Source organism: Scomber scombrus, chromosome 18, assembly GCF_963691925.1.
Source record: "Scomber scombrus chromosome 18, fScoSco1.1, whole genome shotgun sequence".
In the NCBI taxonomy this organism is placed as follows: domain Eukaryota; kingdom Metazoa; phylum Chordata; class Actinopteri; order Scombriformes; family Scombridae; genus Scomber; species Scomber scombrus.
Genome location: NC_084987.1, coordinates 16258361 through 16279851, shown reverse-complemented (window position 1 = coordinate 16279851; position 21491 = coordinate 16258361). Strand labels below are relative to the sequence as shown.

Genomic DNA, 21491 nt, shown 5'->3' with positions numbered 1-21491 from the left:
TTACTCCATTATTTGTATGTCAGAGGCAACCACTCCATCAAATGAAAAGCCCAAGTAGAAGGTGACATTTTCATTTCCATTTGGCAGGGAGGCAGAATATCGAGGAAAGACCCTAATCTTGCTGTCGGTGGTTCCACCTTTGACAATTAAGTTTCCATTTTCAGTCCATCCTTCAACACGTTTCAGTAACTGCACAACTTCCCTGTTTTTCCATACTTCCCCTCCAAGCCATTGCAGCTTTCTTTCACTTAGAGTGCCTTTAATCTGCTTTTCAATTGCAATTCTGTGGACAATCTTGTTGAGACCTTTTGCCTTTGCCAGAAAGAAGTGGGTCACGATTCTGCTTTTCCTTGGAGACACGTGTTTGATTTTTTGCTCATAGATTCTCTGAAGTGCATCAATGGCTGATAAAAGGATCCGACTACCTGCAGAACTGAGTTCACCGCTAGTCTCAGGCCAAAAAAGAAGGGAGAGAAGGAAGAGAGCACTTGCTGATGACATGTTTTTCCCCTTTGTAATAAATCTTTTGCTGAGTTCTTGAAGCTTTTCAAGGGACAGGAGCTTTGAGGACCCAGGTAGAGTACAGTTAAGAGCTATTTGGCAAAAGATGAAGTTTGCAAGCTCTGTCTGGTCCAGGTCATTCCATGTCATGTTTTCTGGGTACATGCTGATTATTGTCTCAAGTTTTTTTCCAGCTCTCTGTGGGTCCTTGTCATAAAGTAATGAGAGGATGGATGTAACATTTCCTCCACCGAGCTTGTAGGTCTTCATCTGTCTTTGGAATGCAGAAAGCTTTTTAGCTGGACCAGCAACGTCAGTGCTGTTGCTTTCAGCTGCTTGGACACTCTCATCTGGTATAATACAGAAAAAGCCAGCATATACAGCACTCTTCCTTGTCAACCATTCTCTAGGATTATATACTTGTTCTGGGTCCCTTGCATCAAGCTCTTCATCCTCCTCGCTAATATCAGTTTGAAAGTAGCTGAGGTCTTCAGAAATGCACTCAAGTGCATGACCCAAACTCTTTTGTAATCCTTTCAACTGCTGATGAAACATCTGCCAGGGTTTTTTGACCTCTGCTGGTATGTAGTCTGTTAACAAGTACTGCATCAACTCTGATTTCCCAGTATTGTTTGAAAAAACATCAACACCTGACAGGAATTTTAGCAGCCTGCAGCAAACATCTACCTCTCCATAGTATGAACTGTTAAGGCTAACAGTCTCTTTCTTTGGAGTTTTTTCTGAGGCCCTGAAGGCAGAAATTCCTTTAAGGGCAATGTGTATGATTTCAGTTCCCCTTTCAGGTGATGGTTCTTTTTCTTCAAGAGTGTCATACAAGTGGTAAAACCACCTCTTATAAACTTGTCCCAGTGTGTCAAGGACGAATGTATCATATGGAAGAAGAAATTTTGCTTCCTCTGCCCATTCCAGGGCCTCTTCAAATCTCAACTTTGTGTAAAGCAGCTGGGCAAGTTGTTGTGCCACGTATGCATCTTTTCCTAAAGCTAGGTAAGCAGCTTTCAAGAGATCAACAGCTTTCTGAACATCACCTATGTTTTTGCTGACATGCTCAATAAGGGGTGAAAAAGCTGTGTCTTTAGAATCCCCTCTGCTCTTTTTGTTGCGTTTGATGAAAAGAGCTCTGATAAACTTCAGGAACTCATCTCTGTTGAACCTATGATTGATAAGTACCTTGTCATTGATGAGATCCATGGCAATATCACTCTGAGGCAAATTTGCAGACAGCTTATGCAAAATTTCCTTTGCCACTCGTGGGTGAATAATCCGTATTGATGATATACAGTCATGTGAAAAAATTAGGACACCCCATTAAATATTCAGTTCTTTATTAAAAAATGTTCACATATCGATGTATAATCTCATTGTTATTTATCTCTGGAAAAGAACGTGATTCAATTGCAGGTAAACAACAAAAATTAACCTTGTTTTACTCATTAAACAAAAGATATCAACAAAAATGTATATTCTAATTGAGGAAAAAGTTAGGACACCCTACCCCCTAATAGCTAGTGTTACCCCCTTTGGCTGAAATAACTTCAGTTAGACGCTTCTTGTAGCCATCTACCAGTCTCTGACATCGATCTGAGGAAATTTTGTCCCACTCAACACAGAATTCTTTCAGCTGTGAGATGTTTGAGGGGTTTCTTGCATGTACAGCCCGTTCCCCACACCCCACAGCATCTCAATGGGATTAAGATCTGGGCTTTGACTCAGCCATTCCAGGACTCTCCATTTCTTAGTTTTCAGCCAGTCCTTGGTGGATTTACTGGTATGTTTTGGGTCATTTGGCGCTTTTCCACTACACAGTTCCAGCACAACTCGCCTCGACTCGCCAACATTGTCATGTTGCAGGGTCCAGTTCCGCTTCAGCTTTAATTATTTTACCGATGGTCTCACATGTTCCTCAAGCCATCTCTGATACACAGTAGAATTCATGGTGGATTCTATGATGGTGAGCTGGCCAGGTCCTGCTGCAGCAAAGCATCCCCAAACCATGACACTTCCACCTCCGTGCTTCACAGTTGGTATGAGGTTATTTTCCTGGAATGCTGTATTTTGGTTTATGCCAAACATGTCCTCTGTTCTGGTGTCCAAATAATTCAATTTTAGACTCATCTGTCCAAAGAACATTATTCCAGGAGTCCTGGTCTTTGTCTATGTTCTCTCTGGCAAACTTCAGTCTGGCCTTCACGTTTTTCTTAGAGAGCAAAGGATTCCTCCTTGCACACCTCCCATGAAAATTAAACTTGTGTAGTCTCTTTCTGATTGTAGAGGCATGCATTTTCACATCAACAGTAGCAAGAGTCTGCTGTAGGTCCCGTGATGACATTTTAGGGTTTTTGGTGATTTCTTTTAGCATCTTGCGGCCTGCTCTCGGGGTGAACTTGCTTGGACGGCCAGACATGGGCATGTTGGCAGTTGTTTTGAATGTCCTGCACTTGTAGACTATTTTCCGGACAGTGGAATGGCTGATTTCAAATTATTTTGAGATCTTTTTAAATCCCTTACCAGACTCATAAGCTGCTGCAATCTTCTTTCTGAAGGCATCAGACAGTTTTTTTCGATCTCACCATGGGGCTCACTCTCATTTCAACAGTCAGGGGCACACCAAACTAAATGTCTGAGGTTTAAATAGGGCAAGCCTCCTTCGAAATACTGAATAACAATGTTCTGATCATTTGCACCTAATGTGATACACCTCTGTGTAATTTTAGCTATTTTAAGTGGGAATGAATATGGGGGTGTCCTAATTTATTCCTCACCAGAAATTGCATTTTTTTTAAATTACATTTTACAGAAAGTTTTAAAAAGTATTTTCTTCAGTTTTAATTGTTTATTTACTTGAATGTGTCAGTATTGTTAAAATTGATATTAAATATCCATATGTCCAAATATGTTAAAAAACACACAGGTATTCATAGGGTGTCCTAATTTTTTCACATGACTGTATGTGTTGAAGCATCTCTAAGGTGGATGAAAAGAAGCCTAGCTTCTTCAGAGAGATGATCCACAAATGCATGATATTTAGCTCTATCCACAATGGTAGCTATGCCAAGAGATGCTTCGCAGTGTGACACAGATATGTATGAATCTTCCACATAGCAATTTAAGAGAGCTACAAATCTGATGAGGCGAGTCAAAAGTGATGAATGATCAATGTTATCAAAAAGGTTTTTCACAAAACCCTTAATGTAACTTTTACTGAACTCTTCACTCATCAGCACAAATGTGAGGATGAAGTCTGGATGAATATGCTGTTTGAGTTGCTCAAGCTTTTTTGTGAACAAAGGCTTCTCTGCCGGTGTCAACTCATGTGTGACTGCTACTGTTTGAGATGACGATGCTCTGCACATTTTTCCTGGGTCATTTGACCTGTTGCAGATGAGCAGGATGAAGCACACCACAGACTGACATATTTTTTTGGTTGCAATGACATTTCCAAGCTCCTGTCTGAGATCATCTATGTAATCTGCATTACGATCTTCCAACAGTAGGAGTACTGGAAGACAGTTATTTTGGTCTCTCTCATCGTGTTCCCTCAGTCTCACGGCATGATCACACACAGTTGTGATTTCCTTGCACTGTTTAACAACTGCACATCGTACATTTGTCCTCCAACTCCAGAGGATCTGTCGTGCCACTGTGCTTCCACCACTACCAGGTTGGTGGTATATGTTCACACTTTCTATGGGACGTATGACTTTGGTATGCTGTGCTATGTTGTCCAGGATTTTGTATGCTTCTTGGTAGGCATCCCTCTTTATGATATCTCCACACTTGTGTTTGTCAGCAAGCCAGAAGTTGATCCAGTCTATCTTTCCCCCTTGACAGAAGTAGCTCTCAATTTGTTCGATTTCATCCTTACTCATGATCTCCAGTTTTGTATCATCACACTGGTCAACACTGATGATTTCCAAAGAATCTAGCAAGGCCTCTTCAACTGACTTTAAGAAGCATCTTCCGCCATTTAAGACGGGTAATGTCCTTGTGGATTGATTCTTTGAAAGCTGAATGCTTTGAACTGTGGCATCTACATGACTCAGTGGCATTTCAACAATGCTGATCTCTTTAAGTGTAGACATGTCACAAGACACCTGTGCAAGACTTGACCACTTTTTGTAGTTTTCCTTCGACTCTGATACGACTGCCAAAAAATCATTTCCATTCATCTCTGCATAGAATTCATGGAATGTCTCAACAAGAGGCTGCTCAACATCAGACATGAGCAAGAAGAGGACTACAAATGAATGCCTCGGAAGGATTTCATTGCAGATGACCGACACTGCTTTTTTCAGTTTCTTTTTTCTTGTTTTGATCCAGGTTTTTTCATCGCAGGTTTGGTCTCCACCAGGGAAGTTGTTTCTTCCATTGCAGAAAATCCAGCTTGTTCTCTCAAAAAGCTGTAAAGAATTTATGAAGTCAGCAGTTTTCATGGCGTAGTCATCAAGAAAGCGAGGGGTTGCAGGCTTATGCTCCTTATATCTAGCACAGAGACCTGATGTCTTTGAATCAGGGTCAAAATCAAACACACAAAATAGATTCATGTTAACCAAGAAGCCTATGCTGTCAAGATGCTCTGGGTGAAATTTGTTTCTCACAATGATGTAAAACAGAGAGTTGTCCATGTGTGTTTTTCCACATGTTAAGAGGATGGAGAGTTTCCTCTTTTGGTCCTCTTTAAAGTCAACAGCTGTTTGATTGCTTGAAGATTCTGCCTCCTCTCGTTGTTGGTCTTTCTCTGTCAGTCCTTTAATGAAATTAAAAAAGTCATCATCATGTATGCGGGGTGTTTTGGCTCCCACTCTGTGATAGGGAACTTTCTCTTCACATTTGACTTTTTTGTCCTTCTCAGAGAATTTTGGGAGACCAACATAGTAAAGTTTATCTTTTACAGTGCTTGCTTTGGGGACAACATCATATTCAATGACCCATGTTTTTTCAGTAGTTTCCTTGTCAATTACCTCAATGAATCGAGGGTTTCTTATGCATTTCCTAGCATCAGATTGTTGACTTGATCCTTTGAAGCATTTTTCAATGTAGTCTAACGCATCCACGAAATCTTCTCGATTGCAGATAGGTATTCCTATAATTTCACCATGCCGGTGTTTGCCTCTTATTTTATCCATTATCCCAAAATGAATTGTTCCATTGGTTCGCATATTCATGCATGCACATGTAAATCTTAACACCTCACTTGCTAATTTTGTTTGTAGCCTTTTTGAGTCTAGTTTGTGTGCATTCTCTAGTGACTTATATTCATGACATGGAACAATCATGTTTTCGATCCCTGTTTCTGGAGGAAGCACATCATGTTTGACATATCTGTAGTGTTGTTCACGCTGGTCAAATGTTTGATAGTTGCAGAAAGATGAAGTCATTCCTGTAGAAGTTGAGTGGTCACTGCATTCTGTAGTAGTATTCTCTCTTTCTGCTCTTTCACAAGGTTTTTGTGTAGAGGGGTTTGGTTCTTGTTCTGGAAGTAACAACTCCTTTTTTATGTCATCTTTACTTTTTTCACTTAAATCACTTTCTTTTTTCACTTTGTTTGGTTTTGACTTTAAAAGATCATCTCTTTTCTTGAGTAGGTGTTCAATTTGGCCACCTTTCATTCCAATTGTGTTGCTGAGGAATTCCCTCTGTAGAGTTGTGATAACTGGTCCTGTCACCTCCTCCTCTGCCAGTTTTACTATGTGGTTCTCTTTTATTCCAATACATCTCAACCAGGAGCTCACATGACATTCTGTCCATCTGTCATAGGGGAGATTTTGCCATTCTGTGGAATACAGTAAATATTAAATCAAGTGTCATAAAATGGCAGTTTAGTGCAAATAGTTCAGTGACTATTTTACTGTGGGAAACTAATTATACATGTACTATTTAATCATTATAACCCCATACTGTTGTAAACAAGCCATTTTAATACTCACCTATCTCTGAAGAAGTGTTTTCCATTTTTGTATGGATGTTGCTGTGGATAGTACATTTATTAGCTACATTTTTGATTTTGTAAATTAAACAACAAACGTGTTTATAATAGACCAAAGATTACACTTACCACGTGGATCTTCCGTTTTCACTGTTGGTGACAAAAGGGAACGAGATATTAGCACACATTTGAATTTGTACTAGATTAAGTACTGATGAACTATGCCAGTTTTAATGCATACAGTGTTGCACTGCCATATTATCAATTGGTCATGACAGTGTTGGTAGGACAGAACAACATTTGAATTTAGTGATAGCATGTTATTTTGTTTACTTTGTGCCTTTTTCATATCTAAATTAAAAATAACATTTTTGCTGACAATTATGAGGTTTACTTGGTTTTCATGCAAAACTAGTTAAGTCATTAAATGAAATGACACCAGCAGTGAAGTTTTCATAATCTTGCCCTTTTAACAAAAACAAAACGAAGTATAAATATGCTGAGAAAACATATGAGAAACATTTGAGATGCATTGGATAAATTAGTTCCTTCAAATCGCTCCAGTCTCATGAATTCTTTATAATTTTCTAATTTGCAATTAAGAAGATATAAAAACGTGATAGAGAATGTAGGATAAAGCAAGCAACATTTTGGGTTTTGTGCTAGGTTATGGCCTGCAAAACAGGGTAATTATTCCCAATTTACAGTGGAATTCTGTACATTACATATCGATGCATACATTTTGGTACAAGGGAACAAGATGTGAAGTAAGGGAATCAGAGGTAATAATATTGGAATTAAAAATAATTTATATTGTAAGTTTTTGTTTGAAAGTAATCAGTACCTATTCTAATATTACAGAGTTTGTATGACCTACTGAGAAACAATCTGACATTTAGGAGGAACTGGGTTACTCGGTTGTAATGTGTTGGCCTTGAGTCACACACTTCGAGCAACTATTTCTGAACAATTTTCTTTATTCTATTTGTTTGTTATATCACTTACAGCCGTTATTCGTTTGTATGTTATTCCAAGTATATCATGTCCTTTGTATTTAGTAGGGGCTGTCAAAATGCAAATTCATTTTAATGGCGTTATTTCTTTTAACGTGCGAGCACGTTCTATTTGACCCTTGTCCCAGCTTGTAGTTTGGAAATAAGGAAGCGATGCAGCAGAAATGGATAAAGAAAAGAGTCTTATGAATGGCAAATTCAGCTCCAAAGCCCTGCCAGATGTTCTATCCACAAGACCAAAGTAATTTACTTTACGAAGTATGTCGAGTCTCAAATACCAGTTGTTGGCCGAGCAGCTGATACAGAGAGACCTCCTCCTGCCTGTTAAAGGCAGACCACTAGGTGTGTGTGTGTGTATGTGTGTGTGTGTGTGAGGGTGAGAGAGAGGGAGAGAGAGAGGGACTGTGTGTGTGAAGGGGTGAGAGAATGTAACTAATATCATAACTGACAGCAGTATTTCATTGTTCTGGATTGTTTCAATAATAATAAACATACATTTGCAGAAAGACAGCATATGTATCCACTCCCATGTTATTAAGAGTATTAAAAACTTGAAGAATGTCCCTTTTTAAAGTACATTTAGAAAAAAAGTGTGATTAATTTGCAATTAATGGCGAGTTAACTCATGACAATCATGCGATTAAATATTTTAATGGATTGACTACCTTATATTTAGCTACAAATGTCTTAATCAATGTTGTCCTTTGCATTCATAATTATGAATAAGGAGTAGGCTAGATCACTTAGTGGAACAAGAGTTAGTGGTTATGAGACTGATTCATTGATTAAGTTGCACAAGAGTTAGTGCTTCCTCCTGGCACTAACTAAAAATGAGGTGGTGCCCCCAATAATGAGGAAATTAAATAATAAAGTACTAGCCTAATGCTCCCACAGTTACAGCTCAACTGAAAACCTGAAATGTCTAACACCAAAGCCAGTTGTGAGAGATGATATGTCCTGTTACTGTAGCCTACTGTAGGCTATGTAACATGTAACCTTTGTTGCTCAGTAATGGTCATACTATAGGCCTATGTAATATTATACTCAGTACCTGTACTTCCAGTAAATTCTCTTTAAATAATTGCCCCAACGTCAGATAGTTGCTCAGTAGGTCATACAGCCCTGTAATATGGGAACAGGTACCCGTTTTTTTTAAAAGTATAAATTATTTTTATTCACAATATTAATATATTTTTATTTAAAGTTCCCCGATTGTTATCAACATACTCCCCAACTTCACATATTTTGTTCTCTTGTTCCTACATATAGCCTACTGGGGAAATATTTGGGAATAATTAATATGTATATTGTGGGCCTTAATCTTTTCTGCAGTAGAAAACGGGACAATTTAAACCACAAAAAAGACAAAACTGATTTTAAACACCAGATCAATTTTAGTGTAGGCTATTTTAAATCACTCTGATTGCTATTAGCATCTTGCAATGTTTGCATTTATTTATATACACCTGCAGAAAAGAATGTTTTGTTTGTGGTGGGAGGGTTACTTTAAATAAGTACTGCGCATGGTAGTATATTGTTCTTTATTGTAAAATGTGTTTTAATATTGTAATCCTGCTAAATAATCCCCATTGTTACTAAATGTACCTGTAATTTGATTACGTAATGTGCAATGGCGATTCAGGGGTGGCCGGGGCCACCCCTGAAAGCTCATTGGCCACCCCTGTGACCACCCCAGATCTGATAGGTAGTTGGTCAAGTTCGTCAACACAAGAAACAAGAGAAATGCTGTCAATCAATGATGACAGCTGATCAACTGATTTAGGGCCAGTTTGACATTTTTAACTAACACAGTAATGGTCGTACTGAGGCTGTGAGAGCTGATTTCTGCTCAGCGGACGTTTGGCCATGCAGGTCAGTTGACCAATGAGATGAGCGCGCTGCACCTGCTGCTGGTCCGTGAAACAGGAGGACGGTCACAGTGACAACGTCAACAATGCAACAACGATAAAGACTTGATTGAGAGGTATGGTAATTTAATGTTTAGTTATATCGCATTTCCCTCTGAATGTGTAGGAAAACTTTATCCAGCACTAAGTAGCAGCTAAAAGACGAACTACACTACACTAGCTTAGCAGCCTGCCAACCAAGTTAAGCATTTAACGTTAGCGTTTTGTTTTTTTAATTGTTATTTGGATACCGCCATGAAATATGAAACGATGTTTTCTGGACTGAAGACTGAGGGTGTTTTTTGCAGATGTGTGTGTTCAATAGAGCTAATGTTATATTTTTGGCCAACCAGTGTGTGAAATATAGTGTGACAGTCTAGATTTAAGTAGCTATAACAGAACAAGCTGTGACTTATTTATTTGTTCCATTCAAATGCCACAAATGCTTGAGATGCAATATGTGTTAATTGTGTTATTAAAAGTGAGTGGGAAGAGTGGTAGTTATGTAAAAATAAACCTTTGTAGATCCTATAAATAGACATAATTAGGCACATTGTTGACACCTCCTTTCTTTTTTGACATTTTAATGGAGTCAAAGCGGTTATTTAAGGGGTTCCAGAGCCCCACGAACACCTGTATTTTGCACACTGATTCTAACCCAATCTGACAATGATCCTGCTTGGCGTTTGTAGTTATAGCTATTACTTCAAAGTGAATTGACTGATTGAGTGATTGAATTACATTTCCCCCAGGGATATTAAGAGAATATGAAGAGAAGCAGAGATATTAAGAGCTTCTTCAAAAAAAAAGAAAAGAATCAGAGCCAGCCACAGCTTCTACAAGCAGCAGTGAAAAGGCCCAGTCAAGTCAGCAGCACTACAGCAGTAGTGATGAAGAGCAGCCAGCTCCCCCTGCACAGGATGGTAAGTCATGCTTGGATAGTTTGAATTTACCATGTAGGCTCACATTCAAGTTGTTTGTCACTCCACTTATACAATTACAACAGTCTGAAACATCACTACACCAGAACAATAGTTAAAAAGGTTGTAAAACACAGAAGAAGAATAATAAAATGTGCATAATACATTTAAAAAAACACACGTATGTATGTATGTATGTACATATGTATGATTGTGTGAGTGTAAAAAAAAATATATATATATTTAGTAAAGCAAACACAGGTAACAATACAGGTCAAAGGAGCTGATGACTACTCTAATCTAACTTGTGAAGAGATGAGGACTTTAATCCACTACAAAGAAATGGCTCTTAGAAAATGTGTACCCTATTCTGAACATAATTACTGATTAAAAATAGACATGTTAAAATAACCAGATATACTTGAGGACTGTGATAGGTGGAAATGGAATTTAAAAAATGACTTTTTAAAGAATATATTTTTTTACCAGCATAGACACCTTTATTTGACAGTGACGAGGCAGGAAATCATGGGAGAGAGAGAGGGGATGTGACATGCAGCAAAGGACAGGGATTCCAACCGCAGTTGGCTGCGTATGTCTCTTCTTCAGTCATCTGGAAAGTTACTGTGTATTCACATAAGTGCAATTTCAGTTTTTGCAATATTTAAAAAAAAAAAGAAGAATTTTTTGTATTGGGATAAATCAAACAAAACTACACATAAATAGTGGTGTTCACCCCAAAGCTTACCTTACAGTATGTCATTGCACCTGCCAGTATTCTAATTTTGTGGACAATGACTGTAATGTTCCGGCTAGCCTATTTCCTTATTATTGATGCTGCCAGTACAAGAAATACCTGTTCCCCTTGTCTTTTGCTTTGTAATGGGAGTGTCTCTGAACATACTTTACAGGACAGATATTTTTATATAAACACCTACATCATGCAATGTTTCACTCACTACAGAATAATCAAACAGTTTGCTAGTAGTTTATGTTTTACTAAGACTCTACTGAACACATATCCTCAATATGTTTGTCACAGTATAACATGCCTGTAGACAATCAAAACTCAACAATCAACTGATAATGATACATCTTAGGGAGAGCAGTTTCTGTACTATTATTTTAAGACCATTTTGGAAATTTCTCAAATGGTTTTTCATAAATATAAAACTAATCTGATCAGGGAGGTCTAGATTATTAAACACAAACATGGAGGTTTTCTTAAATTATGTAGTATAGTGAAAAAGAACTGAACAGCTCAAGGTCAATATAGGAATATTCATATTTATAAAAAAGAAGAGCCATGCCATGACCTCTCCAGTTGCTCTAGGATTGTTTAAGAAGTGGTAACCAATCAGGCTATCTTTGATTAAGGGTATATGATTATAAGGTAATAAAGAAATCCAGATCTTTTCACAGGATAAAAAGACTTATGACTTTATAATACGTGACCAGGCATTAAAGTTGTTGACCAGAGTATGCAAGGAGTGATAAGAGATGGGGTCATACCTTTGATTTGATTGAATCATTTTCTTTAGTGTTGTTTGCTTTACACAATTATACTGGACTACCAAATGAGTCATACCATATCACCCATACTTTTTTACCCAGGGAAATTCTATTTCAGGCACATTGAACACTGGTTTTATATTCTTTTGTATCTCTAGTATCTTGTTGACATTACTTTGTTAAAGTGACTGAAGGGGAACTACAAGATTTAACTCAACAGTATTATGTCCTCTTTGTTCTTGCATAATTCATTTCAATGTCAATGCCAAAGCAGAAAAAAAACACTCAAAAGGTTTAAATGTTTATTGTCCATGTATCTTCTGGCTACTTGCTGGGGAAAATCATCAAAGGGCCAAGAGTCACAGTGCCACAAACCAAAATATCTGAAAGAGTAATCAGAATATGAGAATATGTGTTGGGCCTCAGCACATAAATACAAGGTCCTATTCCTCTGAGCTATAAAACACTTACCTTTAGGAGAAACTTTGTGACAGGTACTATCACAACATTGACACACACTATCATTCCCATCCACATTTTCCCATCTGAACAAAAAAAAAAGTTAAATAGTTAATAGCATATAGGCTACTTTGCTTTGAAAGTTTTGCTTTAATGGGCATTGTTTCACATGTAGAAAAGTGCTGACCCTTAGATGACTAAACCTACAATCCAGGTTACGGCTAATTCATGAATATTGACCAACTTGGTTTTAGGTTTAATCAGGATGGCTCACCCATCACTTTTACACACATTTACACATATCAGCAGAGTTTAAATACTTTAGTAGCAAATTTCTATTTGCCACTAAATGTTCAATAAGTTACCATTTATTTAACTCAGTCTAGAGGGAGGGAGCCAGACTAAACATATTTGTTGGTGGAAAGTTGCAAAACATAGCTTTGAATGTAAAGAAAAAGGTTGTTATAAGGCTACAAAACACAAAAGGGGGATAGAAAAGAAACATCACCTTGAATGCACATGATTGCAGGCCTTGTTTATGGGGCTGCTCTTCCACATTTCAGAAGAAGCCTTCATTTGGCATGTGATAAATATCTAAAAGAGGAGACCACAGAAGTGTCATTATACAGCCTCAAAGCATTTCCAAGAATTGTTTAGTTATGGTGGTCAGGAGTGGCTTACTGTGTTCCTCAGATCCTGATGAAACAGGAAGACATCGAGCTCCAGTTGCAGCGCATCAGCCCTTATTCGGGGTCTGAACAGTGTATTTGATCCTTCCTCTTTTGAATCAGTGAGGCACCTGGAGAAGAAGTCAGTTTCAGCTGTGGGTTACATCTGTTTTTACATTTGATTTATTGTAGATATTGATATTAATATAAAATTTATAGTGTCATATTATATACTTAGCTACTCTTACCCATTGTTTTCGATAAAGTAATATCTGGGGACTGATGTTGCATCAGGTGTCAGAGTGGCAACACAGCTGTCGATGAAGAGTTGTCTTGCTGCTGCATCAGGATCAGTGTAAGACGCCTCGAGGTGCAGGACGGCTCCAAGATAAAAGACACTGGAGAAAATCTCTCTTGTCCAGTCATCTGTAGATAAAGACATCATTACATGAACACTTATCAAGAAAAAACATAGAATAATGCAGGAGTCCACACGTACCGGTCATCAGCTCTAGAGAGAAAGCAGAGTTCACCGTTGAAGGCTTTGTAGGGGTGGAGAGTGTGAGGGGCAGCTGCTGAGTTTTACTGCTTACTAAGTGCGTCCTGTCCCAGTAAGCAACAGATCAGACATTGTGACGCAGCCTTTAGGCAAAGCTTTCTTCTCTACAAGACAATGATTGAAACATACATACCTTTTATAGTGACAGGAAACTGGAACTACAGCATCGGCCATCCTTGTAATGCCATGATAACTGGCAGCTGGTGAGAATATCAGCTTGTTTGAGTAGATCACAACGTCCTCAGTCATCTAGAGATGAATATAAAAACAACTTAATGAGAAACAGCAGATTATTTAAAAGGTCAAGGATGAATCCATCAATGTGATACTAACAAGTATGACCAACTTACGGTTAACTCAGAGCCACAGTCTTGCAGTTGAGCTTCTATGACATATTCAGTGTCACTAGTAGCAGTAGCTTGGCACCGACTGCCCTCTGAATGCTCCACTTCTCCCAAAAAAAACTCTTCAGGAGACACAAAACGCCCTTTTCCATACAAGTCAGCCTTTATATAAACGATCATTGATGCTTCTGTGCATTGTACATGGACAGTAGATCTGTCATTTGTGAGTTGTGGTCCGCTGATGTTTTCCTCGTCAATTCTAGACATAGCAGATTTATATTCCCTTCCCTCAGAATCGATCATTGGTCCCTCTTTCAATGGTCGAATGGCATCTGCAACAACCAAGGCAAGCAACAAAAGTAGCGCCAGAGAAACTGTGTGACCTCCAGTTACCATTTTCCTCTTTGTTTATAACAACTGGAGAATTTCTGGGAAGGCAAAGTAATGTTGATTTAAGAAGTCAAATGCAGAAGACTTAAACACTCAAGTTAACTCTCCCAGTATCTCAAACACTCCTCAGTTCAGACCAATCAAATCACATGGAGAGGACAGCTGGCTGCAATTACTCATTAGCTGATGTGGCAGAATAAAAAAAAAGCTGCAGTCACTCTGAGTTGTACATGCATGTGATTGGTCCAAGCTCAACATTGTATGGGAACAAGAGTGCACTGATGCTCTTTCCTTGTATGTCAATAGTGAGATTTATAAATACTGAATCCAGAGATAACTGATATTCATTGTAAATGTTTCCCCATTTTGTCATTGTTGGCAACATTGTCATATGTTATATATTACAACTGACAAAGTTATGTTGATGCATGAAATTTTTGTACATCAGAGTATGATCAAACTTTTTGGAATTCATAGTTTATTTTCTAAATTTGGTGAATTGTCTGAATTGCAGGAACAGTTTTGGAAAGAGACACTTGGTTGCTGTACTGTAGGTAATGGTTCTGTTTTTGTTAGAGTGGTACTGTATGAGCAGACACATTCCTCAGATTTGACCAACCAAAGTGTTCCAATCCAGTTTCAAAAGTCATTGTCAGAACATTGACAAATGCATGTTTCCTTTAATGAGATGAATACAGAAATAAATTAATTCATACCCCAATTTTGCACAGCAGGAAAAACTATTTAAGCTTATTTCTTGCTAATGATTTTACTGTTCATTTGTGTGCTTTCAATTTTTGGCATTTCAAGGAAGTTCTTGAACACTGACATCTTTGACAGTGTGTAGACTCCTTATATGAAGAGTCCCACATATTTATCACTTGAACTCACTGTTAACTCAGGGGTTTCAGTTCAAGTGATTCAGTGTGCAGGATTTTGGGTCCTTTAAATGTTGGTATGGGACATCAACCTGCCTCCATGTTTGTATTTATGGGATCCACATTTTACCAGCACAACTCAAACCTTTAGTTTCTATGTGGCTCAGTGTATTGAAGTAAAGAATGTATATACCACCACTTAAGTTGCCATCCTCATACAGTGATAGTTTAAATAGGTTCATTAAGTGTTCTTCATCCAGACTGAAACTTCTCTACAGACTATTACTTAAGCTATTCAGTCGAAATCAAAAAGCAAACAAGTGTAGTTTTAAATTGTTTATTATCTCGTTGGGTCATTTGTATTGGAAAGGTCAGATTCTGCAGCAGTTGCATTTGACAGCGTCGTCACAGCCACCTCAATCTGAGCGGTGGGGCTGGGGTCACTGGGAGCTGCTGTGGAGTTAGTGTCCAGTGCTGCCTTTGATTTCTGTGTGACCTCAGGAGTGGAGTCTCCATCTGCAAGTACAGAGCACAAGTGTTAAATGTTTAAAGTGCATTTTAAAAAAGGAAAACTAGTGTAGTCTTTTCACACACACCTTTTGGGTTTGTTCTGCTTTCACTAAGAGCCACATGGGAGCCATCTTTATTCTGCTCAGAAACACCAGTTAAGTCATCCACCTGGTCTGAGGTAGATGGACCAGGAAGCAGTCCCTTCTCCAGATCTAAGATGATCAAATTGAGCATAGACGTTTGTTGCCAAGTCATTTTCTTGACCCCCCAAAAAAAGTTCAAGTCTTACCAGTTTTGTGGTTTATCCCACTTTTCCACTGACTGCCATACAGAGTAGGTCTGCTGATTTTATGGAGGACTGGAGGGATCTCATCCACAGGCAGAGGCCCGCTTTTGTGCTTGGAAGGCAAGACTAACATGGGACCCACTCTTGCCTCCTGCTCATACACTAACAAAAATGAGGGGAAACAAAAAAAAAAAATTCAACTTTGTGAAGTCTGACATCTAATGGTGAAACACATGTACTGTGTTGTCAGCACCAGTATGACAGTCAAATAGAAGTACCTTTGTTGGATTTCAGTCCACTCTTCCAGAAAGTCTCAGCTTCATTTGGCTTCCCAAACCCACGAGGAGTAAACTTGCCAGAGCTGCTGGGTTTACTTTGTGTTTGGCCCACTTCATTTTGGCTTTGACAAGATCCACATAAGTAGTCATTACCATCAACTGACCGCCATCTGTAAGATGTCACTTTTCAGCACACACTTGCTCATAGAAGTGTAAATTCATGAAACATTTCAGACTTGATGACACTTGCCTTCCATTTACCACAGTGCATGCTTGATGTGGTGCTTGTGCATAGTTTACTGGTATAGCATTCAGGTGACATGTGATGTAGAGCTGTGGGGACAGAAATTTCAGCTTTGAAACTGACATTCAATTATGACTGAAGCCATTTGAGTACAACCTCACCTCTCCCCTGTTGTCATTGTGGAACCTAAAGGCATCAATGACCAAGTGGAGCTTGTCATCCTGTGCCCTGGGTAAGAATTGGGATCTTGAACCTGGAAGCTGGGAGTCAACCAAGCACCTATAGAGGGGAAAAGTCAAAACTATTGTATACATGCCTTAATTTATCAAGCTACAGCTGACAGTGTGTCAAGTGCTTACCCATTTTCAATGAAGGTGTATTTGGGTTCAGAGTATATGTCTGGGTCAAGTGTAGCCACACAGCTGCTTATAAACACTCGGAGCCCCATGTGATGTCCAACTCTGACAGAGGCTTCAATGCCGATGGGCTCACCAAGGTAAAATACGTTAGAGCCTCGTTCATATAAAAAGTCAGCTGCACAAAAATCAAGATAGTAGTAAGTATAATTAAAGACAAAAAATACAACAGAAGTGAATTTAACCCACTTGTCATGATTCTCAAGTCAAACTCCAAGGTTTCCACTGCAGCTTGGGTAGACATGAACGGGGCCCAGGTTGGCATGAGTGAAGAACTGGTCAAACTGTACCTCCTGAGAAACCAAACCAACATTTTGAAATACAGGTGTTGCCCAAAGATCTTTAAAGATACTTGGGAAAAAAAACGCAGACAGACCTTTCATAATGACATTCAATTGGAATTACAGCCTCATCCATTCGAATCACCCCTTCAGCAGACACCTCAGGAGAGAAGATGAGCAGATTCGTGTACACCAGAGAGTCTTCAGTCATCTGTGGACAGCAGATTCATTTAGAACTACAGTTTATAGTACACAAATAGATGCCTGAACTGCAATAAAGTCATTGTTACCCAGTGTTTGGTGCCACAGTCCAATAGTCCAACAACAATTCTGTACTCATCTCTTGAAGACGCTGTAGCTCTACAGATTTCATTGTATTCTACTCCAAGGCGCAACTCATCCGCATTAACAGGCGCTCCAACCTCAAACATGTCAGCTTTGATAAGAATTTCCAGCGAGTCTGGATGGCAAGTCACACTGATAGTGTTCACCTTCTCTCGTTCCTTTGCTGGCACCTTTAGGTGCTGCTGCACAGGGTGTTTGGAGCTCCGGCTCTCTTTAAACTGAGGGCTTTGAATTGAAGCATACTCTCTAAAAGCAAAAGATGATCTAACATAAATCCCTGACAAAAAGAGTACAACAAGGAGTTTAACTCCAAAAAACAAGGACTCCATAAATGTCTCTTAAAACAGCAAAGTGGCCAAAAATGTAAAAGCTCCTCTCTGATCCACAAGACAACTAAACTGTCAGGCCACTTGAGCATTTTAAACTTAATGCAGACAATCACTTGCACTGCACACCTGAATCCAATTGTCTACTAATCAGCTTTCAGTTGGTTAAACACCCACTGAGCCTTTTCTCAGTTAAGATTTAAATGGAGTTCAAGGGGATTTTACTAAATATATACACATTATACAATCACACATATTTAACATTGTATTTCAAAAAATGTTGCTTGTTTCTGTGAACATTCATGTTCAATGTATAATTAACTTACAGTGCATCAACATTAAAAATGCAAGAATGCTTTAGGGAAATACAGATTTAAAAAAAATATAAACCCATGGAGTGCATAAATGTCACACACTGCTGCCCCCACTCCCCTCTCCCCCCAAAATGACAAGTTCCAAAAGTAAACAGTAAAATGTGTGTTTTTATTTGAAGAAGAAGAAAAAATCGGTTTACTTTGTATTAAATCACAATTTTAGGGTTCATATCTTATACTGCACTGTAACTTTTTATTCTCCTGTTTGTATCTGTCTATTTACATATTTTATTTCCAATTTAACACTTTTAATTGTATTTAACTGTCTTTTTATTTTGCCATGTGTTGCCTTTATATTCTAGCTTGAAGCATTTTATGTTTCTATGTAAATCACTTTGAATGGCCTTGTTGTTGAAGTGTGCTAAACAACAAATACATTGCCTTACCTAAAAATGATTATTCATTAATATTTTGTTAATATATGGATTATTAGACTATTTCATGTTTTGTCCACCCCTACATGAGAACAGACAATCAAATGCATTGAAACCAACTCAAAAATGATCATAAAGTTGAATTCACAATTCTCAAGATACTGCGCTGGTGTACTTAATAAACTGTAAAGTCATTGCATTTACCAAATTGCAATGACTGGAAAGCAGCTGTAAAGCATTGTGGTTGTAAACTACTGATTATCAACAACCAAACTTCTGCTTTTATCGAGTGTCTGATCTGTCTCTCACCTCTACACCAGACATAACCTGGTGACACCGCACAAAAGTGATATTCTTAGTAATACCATCATAACCTGACTCTGCTTTGAAACAAAGCCCTCAAGACAACATTAGATTTCAGTATTCTGGTGCTGAAAAAGTGTTTATATCACTAGCATATAATGGGGTAAAGCCTTTGAAGAGGGTTTAATCTTCAATTTAGCTTAATCTTATCTCTAATCTTATCTTTAAGGGGTGTACATACAGCAGATCAAGGCTTTAAAGTCTTGATAGCGGATTGAAAAACTCAGACAATCCGAGTGTGTACAAGATCAACCGCTGCTTCTTAAAGGCAGTTGTAGCTATGAGGTCCCCTTCCTGCTTTGAGAGGAGGAACAATAAATATAGTGAGACTGCCGACAGAGTCTCACAAGTACAGGAAGCATGAGGGGTACAGTATGACCTAGCTTTGCTGTATCTCAGCGCTGAAAAGGCCATGAAGATGAGCTTGGTGCGCTTTGTGCTTTTCATTCAGCTCTTAGAGGGTAAGAAGAACATTTTACTCACCACTAACAAAAACTGTGAAAACTGATTTTTGTCAGGATTTTGCGGATTTTGTAACATTTCCCCTTCAGAACGATGTGTTTACAGTATGCATGCATGTTTGATTAATTGGGGAGGCATTCATCAGACTACAATTGTGTGACACTGATTTTTTCCCCCCTCCCCCAGCATATGCAGAGGTGATATTTAAGAATCTGACAGAGAACCAGTCATTGGAGCTCTCCTGGTCCCGTCGGCAGGAACACAGCAGCCTGAAGGGCCTCTACCTGTACCACCGCAGCGCCCAGAACCAGACCACCCTGCTGTCCATGACTGAGGGCAGCAAGCTCAAGGTCCACTGGGAGCACAAGGAGCGTCTGCAGACTTCTGGAGGACTGCACTCCCTGCGGGTCAATGTAACCATATCCCACTTACAGCACAGTGACACGGGGCTCTACATGTGGGAGCTGAGCTACAGAGGCAACAGCTCTGAGCAGATGGTCGTTTCCTCTCAGAAGGTTTTCTTGTTAGTACAAGGGACATCAGGTATGTGGTTGAAACACCTCATAGTACTTTACTGCAGTTTAAACCTCTTCAGATTTTAATGCGTACTGGTGTGTGTGTTGGTGGTGTAGGGACAACATGCCAGTGTTCTGCAAGTTACCCGTCCCTGCTCTTGGTCATCTTTACAGGAGTTGTGCTTCTTCTGCTCACACTCAGCTGCCTGGCCATAGAAAGATGTGTGAGTATTTATGCTTTATTTTATATTTCACAAAGCAAAAATAGAGGAAACACAATGCATCATTTATGGGGCTATTTGTTTGCAAAATAGTGAAGTAACACTGCCGTTGAAACTTTTCTCAGTGAATTGTGAGTTGCTGAGGGCTCTGTCACAATTTTCCAGTCTTCCTCTTTGGTCTAATTACATAATTCTGTAATGTTTGCAGCAGCTGTAGCCAAAATAATAAAATAACAAAGAGAAGTCAGTCACATGAAGTTGAACATGGATCACTGTGTCAGCTTTAATAGAGGCCTGACAAACATTTGTGTTAGGTATTGAGTTTTCAAGGCAACTTCTATACAAAGAGGCCTGATAATTAATGCTGGAATTATTGGTGCAAGAGTCACATAATCTGTGGCATTATGTTAAGTGGCAAAAGGGGAAACTGCTCTAAATCAATATGAAGTTAATTTGCAAAAACGATCAGTAGTCACAAACTACAGCCTGAAAAATAACCACTGAGGTCCATTAAAAACAATTGTAGCACTGAAGAAACCCAAATGTAATGAGCTTCACCAAATGACTGTTAATTGCAAGGATATTGTATTATAAAGTTCCCGTCTGTGTCCACTCATTCTGTTGCGCATTATTTTGCTGACTGGGCCTCAACAAGCCTTTGCTTTAAATTAATTATAAGTTAGGGAAAATGTGTTACTATTACAAGTTACCATAACAAAATATAAAAGTTAAGACTAACATAAACAAACTGAAATGTGACAAATATGAAATGTGTTAAAATGCTATTCTGAACACAAACTGGTTTCTTGATGTGTTTTAGAGGAAGGCGAAGCCTCACAGCACACCACAACCTCCTCCTATCTATGAGGAAATGACCAGGAAGCAGCAAAGTACCGGGACCTCCCAAAATAACCATGAGGCCCCCTCACACCTGGAGGAAGCCAACTTCCCTGTTTATGCTAACCCCAACATCACACAGCAACAGGACAACTATTACGCCTGCCCCAGACAGCTCGCCCTCAGAGCCTGACGTGACTTCTGGTATCAGACTAATGCTGCTGCAGATACATACAGATGACATCAGCGTTTCTGCAAATGTCTGATACCACAGCTACAAATAAGTTCCATCTCACTGGAGTGAAGAGACGCAGAGAGACAAACACCAAATAAACAAATGGCACATTTTTAACAGCCAAGAAAAAAATGCTATTTTATTAATATTTGAAAGAAGCTCCATAGTTCATGAAATCATTTGTTTCGGTGCATGTCATTTAACAATCACATTCTATGAGGAGAAAGAGATATACAGAGAGAAAAAAAAAACATTACAAGCCACTGACTTTTCATTAAATCTCAGTACAGACATTTTTACTTAATATTTCAAAAAAAAAAAAGAAG

General features: G+C 38.7%; 4 protein-coding genes across 4 annotated transcripts; 1 reads left to right on the top strand and 3 right to left on the bottom strand.

The window, feature by feature from the left end:
* LOC133999952 (sterile alpha motif domain-containing protein 9-like) lies at positions 1–6474 on the bottom strand. The gene is made up of 3 exons (XM_062439300.1): positions 6450–6474; positions 3472–6295; positions 1–1801 (listed from the first exon to the last, which is right to left on the bottom strand). Exons 1-3 carry the CDS (start codon positions 6472–6474, stop codon positions 1–3), a joined length of 4650 nt encoding a protein of 1549 aa, XP_062295284.1.
* Positions 6475–12124: 5650 nt separating this feature from the next.
* On the bottom strand, positions 12125–14226 carry LOC133999951 (zona pellucida sperm-binding protein 3-like). The gene is made up of 8 exons (XM_062439299.1): positions 13837–14226; positions 13620–13735; positions 13427–13530; positions 13176–13353; positions 12941–13058; positions 12768–12853; positions 12272–12345; positions 12125–12183 (listed from the first exon to the last, which is right to left on the bottom strand). Exons 1-8 carry the CDS (start codon positions 14224–14226, stop codon positions 12125–12127), a joined length of 1125 nt encoding a protein of 374 aa, XP_062295283.1.
* Positions 14227–15438: 1212 nt separating this feature from the next.
* LOC133999950 (zona pellucida sperm-binding protein 3-like) lies at positions 15439–17787 on the bottom strand. Its single transcript, XM_062439298.1, has 10 exons — positions 17404–17787; positions 17209–17324; positions 17022–17125; positions 16776–16950; positions 16578–16695; positions 16423–16505; positions 16173–16342; positions 15898–16056; positions 15695–15820; positions 15439–15614 (listed from the first exon to the last, which is right to left on the bottom strand). Exons 1-10 carry the CDS (start codon positions 17785–17787, stop codon positions 15439–15441), a joined length of 1611 nt encoding a protein of 536 aa, XP_062295282.1.
* Positions 17788–19243: 1456 nt separating this feature from the next.
* On the top strand, positions 19244–21490 carry LOC133999125 (uncharacterized). The gene is made up of 4 exons (XM_062438292.1): positions 19244–19356; positions 19544–19900; positions 19990–20096; positions 20914–21490. Exons 1-4 carry the CDS (start codon positions 19308–19310, stop codon positions 21121–21123), a joined length of 723 nt encoding a protein of 240 aa, XP_062294276.1. The 5' UTR covers positions 19244–19307; the 3' UTR covers positions 21124–21490.
* The last annotated feature ends 1 nt before the right edge of the window (position 21491 follows it).

Coding starts and splice junctions, on each gene's coding strand:
- LOC133999952 (XM_062439300.1), bottom strand. CDS start 6,474: ATGGAAAACACTTCTTCAGAGATAG. Junction 6,296..6,449: donor AAACACTTCTTCAGAGATAG/GTGAGTATTAAA, acceptor TGTATTCCACAG/AATGGCAAAATCTCCCCTAT. Junction 1,802..3,471: donor CTTAGAGATGCTTCAACACA/TACAGTCATGTG, acceptor TTCACATGACTG/TATATCATCAATACGGATTA.
- LOC133999951 (XM_062439299.1), bottom strand. CDS start 14,226: ATGGTAACTGGAGGTCACACAGTTTCTCTGGCGCTACTTTTGTTGCTT. Junction 12,854..12,940: donor ATCAGGATCTGAGGAACACA/GTAAGCCACTCC, acceptor CTCCTCTTTTAG/ATATTTATCACATGCCAAAT. Junction 12,184..12,271: donor TCACAAAGTTTCTCCTAAAG/GTAAGTGTTTTA, acceptor TTACTCTTTCAG/ATATTTTGGTTTGTGGCACT.
- LOC133999950 (XM_062439298.1), bottom strand. CDS start 17,787: ATGGAGTCCTTGTTTTTTGGAGTTAAACTCCTTGTTGTACTCTTTTTG. Junction 16,951..17,021: donor TGACTTGAGAATCATGACAA/GTGGGTTAAATT, acceptor ATTTTTGTGCAG/CTGACTTTTTATATGAACGA. Junction 15,615..15,694: donor AAGCAGAACAAACCCAAAAG/GTGTGTGTGAAA, acceptor CTGTACTTGCAG/ATGGAGACTCCACTCCTGAG.
- LOC133999125 (XM_062438292.1), top strand. CDS start 19,308: ATGAAGATGAGCTTGGTGCGCTTTGTGCTTTTCATTCAGCTCTTAGAG. Junction 19,357..19,543: donor TTTCATTCAGCTCTTAGAGG/GTAAGAAGAACA, acceptor CCCCTCCCCCAG/CATATGCAGAGGTGATATTT. Junction 19,901..19,989: donor GTTAGTACAAGGGACATCAG/GTATGTGGTTGA, acceptor TTGGTGGTGTAG/GGACAACATGCCAGTGTTCT.